This window comes from Watersipora subatra, chromosome 11, assembly GCF_963576615.1.
Source record: "Watersipora subatra chromosome 11, tzWatSuba1.1, whole genome shotgun sequence".
NCBI lineage: Eukaryota > Metazoa > Bryozoa > Gymnolaemata > Cheilostomatida > Watersiporidae > Watersipora > Watersipora subatra.
In genome coordinates, this window is record NC_088718.1 from 6734563 (window position 1) to 6751653 (window position 17091).

General features: G+C 37.8%; 1 protein-coding gene across 1 annotated transcript in view; it reads right to left on the reverse strand.

Annotated features, from left to right (window-relative positions):
* The window catches only part of LOC137408901 (gamma-aminobutyric acid type B receptor subunit 1-like), a 34747-nt gene extending 20535 nt beyond the window's left edge, over positions 1–14212 (reverse strand). Inside the window, exons 1-6 of the mRNA XM_068095523.1 lie at positions 14134–14212; positions 6838–7004; positions 5138–5272; positions 4185–4355; positions 3208–3390; positions 1918–2112 (exon numbers count right to left, since the gene is read on the reverse strand). Coding sequence (XP_067951624.1) covers positions 1918–2112; positions 3208–3390; positions 4185–4355; positions 5138–5272; positions 6838–7004; positions 14134–14188 — 906 coding nt within the window. The 5' untranslated portion in view covers positions 14189–14212. The remainder of the gene's footprint in view (positions 1–1917; positions 2113–3207; positions 3391–4184; positions 4356–5137; positions 5273–6837; positions 7005–14133) is intronic.
* Positions 14213–17091: the final 2879 nt, after the last annotated feature.

The following is a 17091-nucleotide window of genomic DNA, read 5'->3' on the forward strand; positions in this document are numbered from 1 at the left end:
CCTATTCTCTATTATAAATGATGAATGACCGGCGAGGCTCACATAATAAAAAAGTCTTTTCACAGAAAATTTATTTTTATTTAACGTATAAGCAGTTACAATTCTAACTTTTAAACTTTATATCATTAAAAAGTGTTTTTGTGCAGTTTAAATAAATTAAAGAGCAAATAAACAATGAATACATAAAAGTGTGTATATAAAAAGGTTACTGTTCCAGCAGCTTGTATTCAGAGTTTTGATGGACAATACTGGTCCTTCTCGCTACTAGTACAAACCTACAAATGAGATATAAGACTTTTTTGTCTAATACTTTGTCTGACCGAATGGAGAGAGAATGTAGAAGCGATTCCTACTCCAGATAGTACAATTGTCCACATGACATGCATTTAGCTTTTACAGATTTGCTGAAACCGGAAATATGAGTAAAACAGCACATTTGAAATTAAAACGGCTGATTTAAAAATTACAAAATAGAAAATAGGCAAGGGTAAAAAAGTAGCTTTAAAAAAATAATAATTGCAAAAGGTTACATTACTAATAACATTATTAATAATAATGATGTAATTAATAATAATAATTAACAATAATACTAGTGTAATCGCGAAAATGATATACAGTATAGTAACTAGTAAGAGCGATGGATGTGATAGAAACGGCGTAGCCTTGTGGTCACGTGCACTTGTTAGTAGACTTGCGATTTGAATGTCTCGAGTCCGAATCCACAACTAAGAACTAAGGCAATTTTTCAAAGCTGAAACTTTATCGATATAACTGGACTGACAAACATTGAGATTTATTGATATAGCATCACTCTTTCTTTTAGCTGCTTAAGCTTCTGAATGAAAATAGCCTGTGGCCATAAAAAACTGTACAAACTAGAGAGCAGCAGTGAACCCCACTTTTTGGAGCCAGATGCTGGTGCGATCCAAGAGTATTTCAAAATAACTTTCTTGCCATTATATGCCCAGCGGTTCAGTTCATGCTGAGTGGGCCATGTAACAATAGTAAATAAAGGTTCCTTCTCTTTCTTTCTCTCATTTTCTCTCCCTCCCTCCTTCCTTCTTCCCACCCTCTCACTCTATCTCCCACTTTTACTCGATTTCCCTCCCTCCTCTCTCTCTCTCCCTCTCCCTCTCCCTCTCCCTCTCCCTCTCCCTCTCCCTCTCCCTCTCCCTCTCCCTCTCCCTCTCCCTCTCTCCTTCCTTCTTCCCACCCTCTCACTCTATCTCCCACTCTTACTCGATCTCCCTCCCTCCCTCTCTCTCTCTTTTTCTCTCTCCCTCCCTCTCTCCTTCTTCCCACCCTCTCACTCTATCTCCCACTCTTACTCAATTTCCCTCCCTCTCTTTCTCTCTTCCTCCCTCTCTCTCTATCTTTCTCTCTCTCTCTCTCTCTCTCTCTCTCTCCCTCTCTCCTTCTTCCCACCCTCTCACTCTATCTCCCACTCTTACTCGATTTCCCTCCCTCTCTCTCTCTCTCTCTCTCTCTCTCTCTCTCTCCCTCCCTCTCTCTCTATCTTTCTCTCTCTCTCTCCCTCCCTCTCTCCTTCTTCCCACCCTCTCACTCTATCTCCCACTCTTACTCGATTTCCCTCCCTCTCTTTCTCTCTCCCTCCCTCCCTCTCTCTCTCCCTCCCTCTCTCTCTATCTTTCTCTCTCTCCCTCCCTCTCTCCTTCTTCCCACCCTCTCACTCTATCTCCCACTCTTACTCAATTTCCCTCCCTCTCTTTCTCTCTTCCTCCCTCTCTCTCTATCTTTCTCTCTCTCTCTCTCTCCCTCTCTCCTTCTTCCCACCCTCTCCCTCTATCACCCCCTCTCTCTACCCGTCAGGTGGTAATAGGCATAAACAAGCACAAGTAAATCCTAAAATAAACCAAACAATGGTCAACACTCATATAATAGTAGTTATATACTCACGATGCCAGTGTCAGTCACCTTAGCTCCATTAAGGTTATACTGTACGACCTCGGTAGTAAGGTGCCCCTCCAAAGCGATCTTGAGTTGTTCAGGAGTACAGTCTACATCAGGGTCAGGCTTCATGTACCAGAGATCAGGATACCAACCAATAATGAGCCAGACATATTTCTTACCGTACAGCTTCTCACGATAGGCCTAGAAAACCAATTACACATTTTTCTTGGCAAACACAAATGGGAGATTTGAAAGCAATTCTTGTACTTTGGTGGAAACAGAGACTCGTAACTGATGCACTAAATTAAAATAATTTGTACACTGAAAAACATAAAGCTCTACATGCAGAAGAGGGAGCGCCAAAAAGCATCAGTGGTGATTGACTTTTACTTTTACGAACAAAGTTTACACGCAGAAGACAACATAGTTTACACGACCCACCTCGCAAAAGACAACATAGTTTCCACGACCCACCTCGCTGAAGACAACATAGTTTACACGATTCACCTCGCTGAGGACAACATAGTTTACACGATCCACCTCGCAGAAGGCAACATAGTTTCCACGACCCATCCCGCAGAGGACAACATAATTTACATGATCTACCTCGCAGAAGGCAACATAGTTTACACAACCAACCTTACATAAGACAACTTAGTTTCCACGACCCACCTCGTAGAGGACAACATAGTTTATACGACCCCCTCGCAGAAAACAACATAGTTTCCACGACCCACCTCACAGAGGACAACATAGTTTATACGACCCACCTCGCAGAAGGCAACATAGTTTCCACGACCCACCTCGCAGAGGACAACATAGTTTACACGATCCGCCTCGCAGAAGGCAACATAGTTTACACAACCAACCTTACAGAGGACAACATACATGTAGTTTACACGATCCCTCTCGCAGAAGGCAACATAGTTTACACAACCAACCTTACAGAAGACAATATAGTTTCCACGACCCACCTCGTAGAGGACAACATAGTTTATACGACCCACCTCGGAGAAGGCAACAAGTTTACACGACCAACCTTGCAGAAGACAACATAGTTTCCACGGCCCACCTCGTAGAAGAGAATATACATGACTAACCTCGAAGTAGTGAACATACATGACTAACCTCCTAGAAGAGAACATACATGACTAACATTATAGAAGTGAACATACATGACTAACCTGAGAGAAGTGAACATACATGACTAACCTCACAGAAGAGAACATACATGACTAACCTCATAGAAGTCAACATACATGACTAACCTGAGAGAAGTGAACATACATGACCAACCTCGCAGAAGACCTTGCGCGCCATGTCCTCATAAAATACTCCTACTATGATCCTGGCATCCTGCATCTTTAGACTCTTCACGGCATTGCTCGGATCCGTTTGGAAACTCTGCCTCACAGTAATCTCTATGGGAGCATCTACACTTGAGCCAGCCTTGATCACCTCTTCCAAGTTCTTTATTGTCTGTGTAACACAGGCTACACATCAGCCATGGACAATTTGAAGAGAGTTTTTCGTTTTAATCTGAGGTCTAAATAGATGAAATTTTGGGCTGTCTTCTGCTGTTAAATATCTATAGCCATTTTGAATCATCATGGGTATCACGGTGCAAAAGATGCCTTGGTCTGTATTAAACTAATTTCTATAAATAAAAACAGGAAGCTAAACAGAGAACATTCAATAGAAGTACTCAGAAGTTGTTTTAGTATAACGAAATAACTTGTATACTTTTGCTACGTAAACATACCCAAAACCTACCATAACATAAACACAAAAGATGAAGCAAACACTACCTGTAGTATCATGTCATGAAAATAGAGAAAAAAATACTGAAATAATACACAGCTAGCAGCAGTATACATAACATACATCTATTAATAGAGCTAGTAATAATAATACAGTAGACGCTCCTACTATGTATATCTCCTATAAATTCCAGATAACGTAAAGAATTTATGTGAAGTTTTTGCTTCGTACTACGTAAAAAATTCCATATATCATAAAATTTCAAGTAATCCTAGAAGAATAGTTAGACCACAAACATTAACAAAAGCGATACAACCAGCATCGTTTAGCAGATCGAGAGCTACCTTGTGAGTACGACTGCTGTAAGCCATACGCTGTACCCGATTGGGGTTTGCTCGAATACGGAGAGCTGGCAGCACCATCATGATGGCAAACAAGTTTTAACTATTGAGCATTGCTATAGAGCCTTTCGTATTCCATTATTTGCTATAAATAATATTTTATGAGCTCACTGAAGTGAACACTTCCTCCGTCTGTTGCAATGTCGCGATTCTTTGCCATCCGTATTTCTTGAAGAGCATGAGACGAGTTGGATTGTTGAGGGTAGCGGAAGGGTGTGTTCGGAAGAACGTAGGAAATCTTTGTCTATCTGAAAGAGCTGGCGAACTCGAACCATAAGAAAGCTGAAATATCAAACAAGTCAGCAATGTCCACGACAAGAAAACAATAATATATACATATACAGAAAACTCACTCAGGAATTGGAGGTGGGTAGTCTCTATTAAACAGCATTGCAAATGTTTTTATTGATTCATTGGAATTCATTGGATTCAATTTTATTGATCATTGGAACATGACACATGCAACTGGGCAGCATTAAGTCTTGTGTATTCAGAATCTAAATAACAAAACAAGACACTTTTTATAAGAGCTATGCGTTTATTAGCAATTCCTAAATAACAGATACAATATTTTATTTACATTCACACAATTATACATTTATATAAATTTATAATTGTGTATATTTATTATATTTATAAAATACATAAATATAATATATATATTATATAAAATATATTACATATATTATATTCATATAATATATATAATTATTATATACCATATATTATATTTATATAATATATATTATATATAATATTTATATATAATATATTTATAAATATATACATGTAAATATAAATATACAGTTATATATTTATACTTACACAATATTTAGCCTACTCGCAGAAAATCTGAAAGTGCTCTTAAACAGGTCGTCTACCAATTCAAATGCTCAATGTTCAGCCATTCCCAACCAATGAGCCTCAGGCCTTCAATTCTATCTGATCACTCTGTCTATGTCCATGTCTATGTTCAATTCTATCTAATCACTTTTTCTATATCCATGAAGCACCAAGCCAGAATCATTTCAACACTAAGAGCTGAGAGGAGGTTAGATACTAACCACTGTGAGATTCCACATGTGGGCAGCTTGAGCGACAAAGGTCGACACGCTGCTGCAGCCAGTCAGCAAGATAAGTTTTGTCTCGTTGTCATACAGCAAATCATACATCTTTTTCAGACTAAGGCCAGGCATACACTGAAATATGAAACAGTTTGTACAAATAGGTTGAAGATATGGTAGCCTAACTAAAAATTGGATTTGTCTGCCCTTAAGCAGATGTGACTATTTTACTAAAAGACAGAATTGTGTGACTAAATGTGATTGAGTCAGACAATTCCCAAATTAGTCATTCTAAATTATTAGAATTACTAAATTGTGTGTCTTACAGAGTATTTTAAATTAATAGCTTTTATGATGCGAGCAACACTGAGACAAATTCATAAAAGGCTGAAAGAAAAAATAATGAAAAGAAAAAAATAGCATGAATAAATCAGCAGCAATGAAATCAGCAGCAATGCATCATATAAAACTCAGCTGCCGACTTATGTCCTCTGGTCGAAGGTCACTAAAAAACTCGAAAAACTTTGTTAGTTAATGTTTACAACCATCGACGGTGAAAAGTAACATTCTCCGTATCACCATTATAAAGAAAGAACTGATTCTACGCAGGTGAGTAGATGATAACTCCAACTCAAGCAAAGGATTCCGGATAAGCTCTACGAATTACATACCAAAATCAATTTTAGCACGGTCATAAAGCTTAGAATACTTAAGTGCTAAGATAAGATAACTCTAACATTCATAAGCGCCCTCAATACTGCTCAAAATGAAAAAACTTCATGTACAATTTATTTGTATTTTTGCGATGTATTCAGCATATATGCTCTACGGATATGTACTACATATAATTGCAATGCGCTATACTTTTTGTTGCGTTCCGCAGGCTGACATCAGATTGGTGATAGGAATTTATTAGCATTACAAAACTTAAATATCTGGCATAGGGACGTGAGGAACGTGAGGAAATGAGTGTAGGTGGAACTGGACGACTCAAAGCAGAGGATAAGGGCATCAATAAAAACACATGCTGCCGGAAACACATCAAAACTCAATGAACACTATTTTGCTAATTTGCCATGAATATATATACTGGGCCTCGGAACGAGTGCTTGACACTCAGCACTTCAAATCTCTATTATGTGTGGGAGCCCGTCCTGGGAGCTGAACAACCCAGACAGTCATCAACAAATGCATTGCGTGTGATGAATAGGTTTGACACATCATGATCAGCCATATAATCAATGAGAGTGTCTGAAAGAGTCTGATTGGAGATTACTGGAAAGACTTAGCATGCCAATTACGTACTTTGGTACTTGTGTGCTTGTTATAAGTTACGCCTGCACTAGTGGGAGTTACGGCAGGAAATTCTAACATAACTGCACTGAAATTGTTTCTAATGTTCACTTCCCTTTTGTTCAATAATTCCAAATAAAAACCAAAGCTATCAAATCTAGGGACCCGTGAAGAATAGAAAATAAATGTTTCATAATGCTGCACTGAGCTGTAGAGATGACTGGGGTCTGATTCTTGGTAAGTTTTGGAGTTGCGATACTGCGGCACAATTCTATGATCACTGCAATGTCAAATTACATTGATAGACAGTTACTCAGAACAGAGAATATATCGCTGCAACTTTTGGAAAAAAGATGCGCCGCAAACATCACAAATTTAAAGTCAAAGGTCAAGGTCATTTGACATACCTTACTATCCACCTGAACCAGTTCTAGTTCATAGTCTTGCAGAAGAGACTCGTTCTTGTTTACATCATGCAGGGCAAGCTGTGTAGCTGGCAGACAGCCAATTCCACCGGCCCAACCACCAGACATCGGAAACATCCCACCAATCAGCAGCTTCTTTTTCTCACAGCCTTTGAGAAGAGTAAAACGCAATAAGAATACAAACGGTTATTAACAAGTTCATTCAACTCCCCTTAACGGAGCGCTAGGCATCATAGTTAGGTGGTTAGTACCTAGTAACTAAAGCAGACAGCAAGTACCGCAACAGTTCTATTTGAATGCCATGGCGCTGTATTTTTCAACCCTTCCCTTATAGTGGCGTTTTATTCGAGGTGATGGTCAAATAGAGGATGGCACTTTATTTTAGTGACTACATAGTCGGAATTTTGGGAAAATAAATTTAACCTTTTCACGGGTGAAGCGATGCTAATGTCACCTATATTTTGCCCTCTCCCTCTTCGGGCGGAGTGACATTAATGCTGCTGGCTTTGGCATTGTGCTAAACAATTTTTCACATTTATTGAAGTATCAGACTGAGTTAAATAAGTCAAATAAGGAACTTCTTTGAGTAAAAAATATTAGATGGATACGGTTATTACTCATTTCGATGGTGTTGTGTTGCATTCAAAGTTTTAATGAAAAGGTCGCGAAGCTTTGGAGTTAGAAAACAGACTTTAATACGCCATCACAATGGCTGCTTATTACGTCGTACGGTGTTCCTGATGAGTGTTCTTATCGTTCGTCAAAACACTTTGAAGTCTTCAGGTCAGATTGTAAACCACCTTATGGACGAATCTACGTATAGACAGTGGATCGGAATTAGACCTTACTGACTTAGAATCAAAGAGTTCTGATGATTGCGACGATCTTCTCAGGTACACCGTCACTAAAACCATGGCAGCCACTACAAGTGACAACAATGAAAGAATTAATTGTTATTGATATAACTGAATCATTATTATTACCATTTGTAGACACTATTCTACCGATCATTTTCTATTATGAGTTTGTAAAGATCAAAGAATGACAAAGTGGTGGTCAAATAGAGGTGGTGGTCAAATAGAGGTGGTGTTCAATTAAAGGGTGGCACTGTATTTCATAACCCTTCCCCTATTAATAGTGGCATTCTATAAGGAATAGAGTTCAAATGAAGATGCCACTCAAATAAAGGTTCTACGGTACATGCCAAAGTGAGAAAAAAGCATAGTCATAAAGGAATTTGCCAAAAATGAATTTGAGTTAGCGAGTTATTTGAAGTACTGTAATCTAATAAATAAAATGACTAAATCAGCACGCGGGCCTTTATACAACTGTGTGGATATTTACTAAATAATCTATATTAATAAACCCCATGTTGTCATTGTGTGTCTGTCTGTTAGTCCATGTGAACACTGAGCTTCCACATTTTCGCCCAATTTAGTCCAAACTTCACAAACATTCCCTCTGTGCCTTTCACCAGGTCACTAAATATTTGGTTTTAAAACTCCACCTGGTTTCTGAGAACCAGCCACTCAAACTCCCACTTACAGGCTATCTGATTGAAAAGAAAATGAATCCCAGTTCGGCTTCCTGCTAGTAAGTATATGAACCCCTAATAGTAATCATCAGATGGATTGTCATAGAAACATGACTATAGCCTGAGTTCTCACCATATGAACCATTACTTAGGCTATACTAGCACTCGTAGTCAGCATCCAGTCACCATATGAAATATTACTTACTACATAAATCAATAGATGAAAACTTGTGCCATGTAAAAATCATTAATTAACCTTAGCGATGGCTACTTTAACAACAGTGACAAGTTGCTCAGTTCCTCAACCTTTTTACACACACCAGCCTATGAGTGAGAAAAACCGTAAACAGTAGACACCCCTGACATACACGAACGACGCACACCTGTTTTTAGTACAGTAGATGCCCCTGCAATGTAAATAATCTATTTCGAGAATGTTTACGTTATATGTAAGGGTTTTACTTTATACAAGGCGTAAAACATTTATCCATAATAGCCAATTTTGTAGATCTGTACCTAACATAACAGAAGCATCCCTTGGTCTGACCTGATAATCATACTCTGGTTTGACTCTGTTAAATGTTACTAAATTGACCATAAACTTATACAATAGGTGCTCCTAAAATATAAATAATCCATTTCAGAAATGTTTACTTTATAGGGATTTTACGTTATAAAAACAATAGAATACATGTAAACTGCCTGATCCGTTCCAAGATTTTCCCAAACTCACCCCTTTAGACTTTCAAAATGAAAAAAACCTAAACTTCACTTTTTAATGTAATGACTGTACAGTAATTGTGTTAGTATTGGTTTGCATCGACACCTTTTTCCATTTTTCCGTATCACTTACACTTGGTTTAGGGTCCATGATTACATTAATTTCATGTTAAGGGACCACATACCTTCGATGTCAACTTAAATCGTTTTTTCACTTTTTTCTCCACAGCAAAGTCTATGGTGGAAAGAAATAAAAAAATATTGTGTATGCCAGCAATAAAGTAAAATAAATATAATAGATACCAAATAGATAATAGATAGACCCCAAACGTAGCAAGAGAGAAAACAATATTTTTTACGATAACTGAGACTCTCATTATTCAAATTGAAGTTGAGAACTTGCATTGACGACGCTATAAATTATATGGAATTTCTTACATTATACAAAAAAACGTGAATTCTTTACATTCAGTAGAATCTACACGTATGTTAAAGGAGGTTTACATTTACAAAGGGGAGTCTACTGTATTTGAACTGCTGTCATATTTGTTGCTACCATAAAATGTTTAGAGAAAAAACCATGCAGACAAGTACTAGAGAAAGGGGGCCTCATCTAAAAGACTAGATTTATTTGTTATTCAAAAAGAACAATTTACAAAAAGTAATATTTTCATAGAGAAATTAACTAAATGGGTACACAACCTATCTTTTACTGTAGCTCTGAAGTATGTACATACACCTATAAACAACCAATAAGAGGACACTGTGAGCATAAACCTCTCATCAAATCCTATAGATAAGATACTATAAGATATTACAGTATCCCCTCGGTACTTCCGGGTTCAACTTTCACGCCTGCAGTACTGCCCGTGGTACAATAATATTCATTAAAAATTAAAGAAAATGAATGAACATGACAAAAGTGAAACCAAAATATATAAGCATGTCTCATATTCTGCCCCAATGAGATTACTCTGTGAGCATCATTGTGGTAGCAGTCATCGTGATTTGCTGTTTTCTTATTATGTTTTGCGAAACGTAAAAGTGCAAAGAATCTCTGGCGCCCTTCACCATACCTCCTAAATGACCTTGACCCGCCAAACTGTCTAATGAACTAAATAAAAAGAGGAGAAATCTTACGATCAATGAAAAAGTGACTTTATTACATAAGTTCATAAATTTCTATTTCATAGACTTTCACTTTTCGTGGGAGTCGTCGGTCCCTATTAACCACAAATCTACTATATAAATAGCAATCGTTGTCTGTCTGATTGATTGTCCGCCTTATAGAGCAGTCTTTCCTTTTATCGTCGTACGAATTTCGGTCGTACGAAGCGAACTGAATTAATATGTGTAGTAACGGTAAATAAATTATAGAGCGGTCTTTCTTTTTCCATTCGGTCGAACGAAGCCAACCGAATTAATATGAGTACTAATTATCGTAATTTCGTAATATCGTAATTTCGTAATATGGACTATTAGCCGCTACTTTTCTCTGACGATTTGAGCCAAACGGTTTATATAAAGGTGTGGCGATTCTGTTGTTTTTCTTTCACAGCTCGGGCGCATTAACCGAAATCCCCGGTTAGCACGCTTTTTAAACGGCAAATGTTCTGCCGTGTTAAATAGCACCTTTCCTGAGTTCTGCGGCCTATACAAAGGTGTCTATACAGCTATACAAATGTACTATTCATTAAATAAAATAAATTAACGAGTAGTTATTTACATGCAATTAATATTTACTGCCAACGTGTACCGAGAAGGTCATGTAAACGTTTGTTTCTTGGAGCCACTGGAAAAACGCATTTCTCACCTACTAAATTTCCACATCAAAAAGGTAAGTGTTTCTTATACGATGTTGTATTGTCTATGAATTGCCACATCTCCACTACTTAATAACATTGGATTTGCCGCTGTTCGCGATAGTGGGTCATGTTCATTTCCTTCAGCAGCCGAGTTACCAGCCATGACCAGCTATACGTCGCCTGCTCAAAAGTAGGCACACGCCGAAAACTGTTTCTTCATACGCCCGACAGAAAAACCAAAAATGTTGTCTATCCGCAAGTGTTGCGTTGAACTAAGGGAGAGAGAGAGAAAGGGAGAGAGAGGGAGAGCGAGGAGGAGCGGGGGAGAGAGGGAGAGAGAGAAGGGGAGAGAGAGGGAGAGCGAGGAGGAGAGGGGGGGGGAGAAAGAGAGGGAGAGAAAGAGGGAGAGAGAGAGGGAGAGAGAGGGGGAAGAGGGAGGGAGAGAAGAGAGAGAGCGAGGAGAGGGGGGGGGGGGGAGAGAGAGAGGGAGAGAGAGAGAGGGGGAAGAGGGAGGGAGAGAGAGGGGAGAGACGGAGAGAGGGGAAAGAGGGAGAGAGAGAGCGAGGAGGAGAGGGGGGAGAGAGGGAGAGAGAGAAAGAGGGAGAAGAGGGAGGGAGAGAGAGAGGGGAGAGAGACGGAGAGAGGGGAAAGAGGGAGAGATGGAGAGAGGGAGATGTAACTGCATATTTGGAGTTGTTTTACAGTATGAAAGCCAACTCTCAATAAACCTTATGCTGCACGTGAATCTGTTACTGTAGGCGGGTAATGCAGCTAGTACATGTATATAATAAAGATATGTTAATGCTTTCTATTTAATAAATATATATCACACTTAACAGGTATCATTGGTAACAACTTACACCAAACTTTGAGTTGATGTAATGCACTAATTTTAATGCCTTAATGATCTACATTTATCTGCCATATTCGTACAAATGAACAACTCAAATTATACAAGATTGTTTACAGAAAATCGGCTTAGAATCACAAGCTGTAAAAGCTCTTTACAATTTTTTGATCAAAGCACGAAGAGGATTTCAAATAGGCTAAGTAAAATGGAGTGCCTTAACACCGAAACTCTTCCTTCTGCTTGAGGAAAAGCTTTTCTATGAAGTTTAATCAATATTCTTCCCTTACAGTTAGTTACATCTACAAAAGCAACTTTTCCCAATAGACTTACAGAGTCACTGTTTTTATGTCATGTTTTCCTAACAACATCACTAGTATTCAGTGACTGCATAGTTGAAAGTAAGTAAAAAAAGTACAAAATAAATATACAAATTACTTAAAATACAATTTTGCAAGTAAATGATATAAATCTCAGTGTTTGTCTGTCATTCATGTGTCCAGTGGTAGCGATAACGCTTTAGGAATGAAAAAGTAGGTTCGCACTGGATTTCAACTCGGAATCTCCAGGTCTGCAGACAAGCGAGCTAACGCAGTAGGCCAAGCGGCTACGTTGCTATACAATGGATACTCATTACATCGGTTAAAATAGGCTTGAAGCGCTTGGGAAAATACTAGCATGCACGATCATGATTGCAGCGAGAGACCATTACGTGTAACGTAATGATCATAAAGCTGGTTCGAACACGATTCTTATTATAATAACGATTTAGACAAGCATAAGTTACTAGCTTAAGATACACAAATTCATTGAGTAATTATTTTATTACCAAGCATTTACCTAGTACAGGAGGCATGACAGCAGCAAATAATCACTTCTAAAACCAACTATAAATTCTTGAAATTCTGCTGCCACAATTCATAATTAAAGGACATAAATCAGTCAGCATTTATGTCACCAATCAAACATTGACTTTAATTTGCATCTATGTTTCCATGAAAATCAGTTTTTTATAATTGCTAAATACTAGCTGAACAATCATCTTTTAAAATTGAATAAATTTGGCGTCTCAAACCGGCTTATGACTGGTCCGCTTTTAACAATCTAGCTTAACCAAAATGATGAAATAAACTTTTTGTGAGAAAGTAACTCCTAATTAACATACTGTATCTACCACCTGTTCACCTATAGATGACCTCATACAGTCTACCATCCAACAACATGTCAAAGTGTATCCGATATTTCTCTCTGTGGTATTGACTACCATTCTTCATTTTCCTATCGCTCTACTATCTCTCTCTGCCCATCTATCTCAGCGAACACCATGAAAGCACCCAGGAACTCACAAAACCAAGGGACAGGGACCTCCCACAAGTGGTCGATAAGAAATGACAAAAGCTGATTATGTATGAAGCCTACATGCAACCTTGATTGATTAGCCGCCTGCTTGCTTTGCTCGTGTCTATAAACAAACTGCTGCCCGGCTGTTATGCTGAACATAGCAAGATGGTATGACAACAGCAAACAAACAACTTTCGAAAAACTGTTATTGGTAGCCACTTCTGATTTTCATATAGCTGTCTTATTAGAACTTGATTGATAACTGTTAAATAGTTTTCGATTCTGTTTGTCATCAGGGTGAAGAAGCGCTTTGTAACGCAAATATTGAAAAAAACAGGACATTCTTTAAAAAGCCACATTAGGGGAGATAAATGCAAAATATACTTCTGCCTAAATTTAAAGCCATAGGCATACTTGCCAAGTAGTTGAGAAAAAAAGCGTGAGATTGACCGTAAATGTAGTATTTGAATCTGAAGCCTAGATTTCTTTGGAAAGTTTTTTTTTTCATTGGTACCTACATAAGAGGCCCTTCCGCAATTTTATTCAATGTTCAGGTACTCTACTATTAATGTGAGGTCATGGTCGTTTGCCAACGATATGTCACAGCTCCATGTATAGTCTTTGTTTATTGATGAAAAACTGTAGAGCAAATTGTTAGACATCAATGTTGCTAAATATAAATAGCCCAGGTTTTATTGCAAACATACGGTTTAATAGCGATCTGTTTCATTGTTGCTAACTTTGTATGATGATGAGGGCTCACAACTAGTAAACAAAGGAAAAACGACAAGTAAAAAAATTAAACCACTACTTTTATTAAAAAAGCTGGAGGCAAACGGGAGATTTTGTGCAAAAGGCAGACTGACTTAAAAAACTGGAGGGTCCCGGCCAAACCGGGAGACTTGACAAGTATGGCCATAGGCCTACACGGTATAAGATTTTTGTATTATCATTTTTAGCAGTATGTAATGTTTCATATAGTTCTTAATTCACTAGCAGATTTCCAAAACAAAATGAGAACTTAATATTACCTGTTGAGAAAAGCTGCAGGAAGAGGAGGAAGAGTGTAGCGGTCAATGGAGTCATGGTGGTAAATTTACTCCAGCGAGACTAGCCAGCCATACAAGTGTATCAACTCTACAATGAACCTTTGAGTGCTTAGAACAAAAGGAGGAGAACATAATAGAGCGGACAATGTATAAGTGGAAGTCAATTACCTGTTCATACGCGAAGACAGCTGCTTTTTATCGTGAGCGAGTGTATAAGAGCCATGTTGGTTGCCAAGGGAGATAGACACACAAATCGGAGAAGCCTTATTTACATTAAAAATTATTTTAATCAAAGTTTCGTGATTGAAGCCGGCTGTAAACACCTGACGTTCAAAGATGCTGAAGCCGCATTGAAGAGATGAGAGGATGAGATTATTAGCACAGCAACACGAATTATTACTAAGTGTATATTTTTTACCCTCCCACCTAGTCTCTCCTCTCAAGTATTTGCATGAAGTTATCTAATTCCATCAGAAGTAAAAGAAATTGTGTGGCAGTTCAGGAAGTACTAATAAACTACCAAGATGCAAAAGAAAAAGAAACTTCTGACTTTAACAGTAGCTGTGGCACAGGCTGTTTGACCTTCAGAATCTGTTGAGTATTCAAAAGGTTTATACTCATAAGCCAACTATAAAACAGTAGGAAGAGGTATGAATCCATCTTGTAACCTCAGTTGTACTTCAAATGTATATTTCATAAAAACATTGCTTCTTCAAAAACGTAATTGCAGCTGGCTGTCCATATAGCAAGAGAAGAACACATGTAACAAAAATTAATGAATTCTAGTTGAATTTAGTACAAAGATTAACTACTACCACAAACTAATATACTGCTGAAAGAATTTTACGTGTTAACATATTTTTTAAGGATATTGATTCATAAAAATATATCAGTAACCATTTTTTAAATTTAAATTAAAAAATTACCTGAAATTAATCCGTATTATAGCAAACTGAAGCTCATAACAATAGAAATCTTAGCTCCTATTCATAGAAGGAACCTAAGCTAGATCGACTTTTTCACGAATAAACATTGTATGAAGTCTCCATAGAATGGTAATGTTTCCAAAATGTTGCACGTTTCCATGCATCAAAAGGGTTTTTGATCAACCAATCATTAACGCATAGAAAATAACTCATCAGTTAATCACTCATTGAATTTTTTAGTGATATTCTTTTGCAACAAAATCCAAGGTGTGAATCCTATCGAAACGCTATTAGGGGTTCATTACTGAAAATGCTTTTTCCAAATTAGCTATGAAGTTAAGGGCAGTAGGCAGGCCAATCGTAACGAATGAAAAGTCTGCTGAGTATGGAAGTTGTATACAGCAAAAAGAAACATTTAAGTCTGCAAATAGTTTTTAGTTGAGATGATATGAACAAGTTAAATGCCTACCGGTAATACCTGTTCATACAAAAATCTATAGAATGTGGGCTGGACGATAAGGTAGTGAAGTACAGTAGACGCTACTACTACGTAAATAATTTTAATAATTAAAATCTACGTTATAAGAGGTATACGTCACAGGTGTGTCTACCGTATTTGTTTTACTAACTATTCCTGGCTCCAACAAATTGTATATATGATAATTTTTCCCAATTCATGAACCTTTTCGGTATGAAGTGCTGTTTCTGCCCTTCCAACATTGATGAATATCAAGTGATACAATTAATCCGAGCTTTCCAGCAGTAACTGACGATGAGGCAGGGAAGAATTTATGCCGATAACTATTACTTGCTCTAATAGGTTTAAAATTTGAGCATTTTTCCACAAGTGTTAACCTTTCAGTGTGTTTTCAATGAACATCAAGAGATAGAATCAATCCAGCACTTCAGCAGCTGATCAGCACAACGTAATGAGACTCGTCAGAACTTCGCGAAGAGAAAGACCCTTTAAAACTGAAATTTAAATGCAGCTATAGCTATATTGGAACCTCGCAAGTGTTAAATATGTGCAGGAATCAAAGGAGTAGAGAAAGATAACTCAACAGCAAACGCCATTGCTTAATGCACACCAAAGGTCAAAATGATCAATTTTCCTATCGAAAGGAAATTTTGTAGATGTTGTCATCAGGCGGGAAATTCAGTAATTTTTATTTGATATCTCAACCTCTTTCTGAAGGTACCTAACGTATAGTAAACCGAACTTTGTCTCTCAATCTTGCTCTTGGTACATATTGACCGCACTTAGCTGTTCTGTCTCTGCTTTTTCTACCCTGTAAGTTATCTACCGGGCTTATAGGACACTCGGTTACTCCAAATATTTTTTTCACTATTTTTTACAAACATTTGTTACACCATTATTTACAATTGAGCTGAAACCCGATAAAACAAATAAACTAAACTAACTAATCAAGACTGGGGGACAAAGTTCGGTTCCCTACGATAGACACAATTTGAAAGCAATTGAAATATCAAACGAAAATTACTTAATTTCCTGCCCGCCTGATGACTGACATCCACTAAATCTCTTTTCATTAGAACAACACTGAAATGATTAATATATGAAAGTTCAAGGTTCTTCAAGCAATGCGCAGAAAATTTATCAACTATTTCAGTAAGTCAAACTCGAAACCTTACCTAGCATAGCACCTGCTCCAGTTCCTCAGCAACAGAAGTGATAGAGCAGACTATCCAATAAGGAGCGACATGTGACAGCATGTAAGAATAGTTTTCATGGATGTTCAGTTGTTGACAATGGCATGCAAATCTACTCAATACGCAGCAAGCAAAATTTGTTGAGAAAGCATAAATTTTCGAGTGACAAACTACCGAGGCGGAGCTAGTGACTACGCAGACGGGAACAGTAGAGACTAAGAAAAGCAAGCGGTCGGCATACGTTGCAGGGCTTATTATAACGATATGGAATATATTAGCGGTGAGTGCTTGCTCTTCGTGTATTGATTGATTTCAGTAGAATCCAGCGCAGGGCACTGGCACA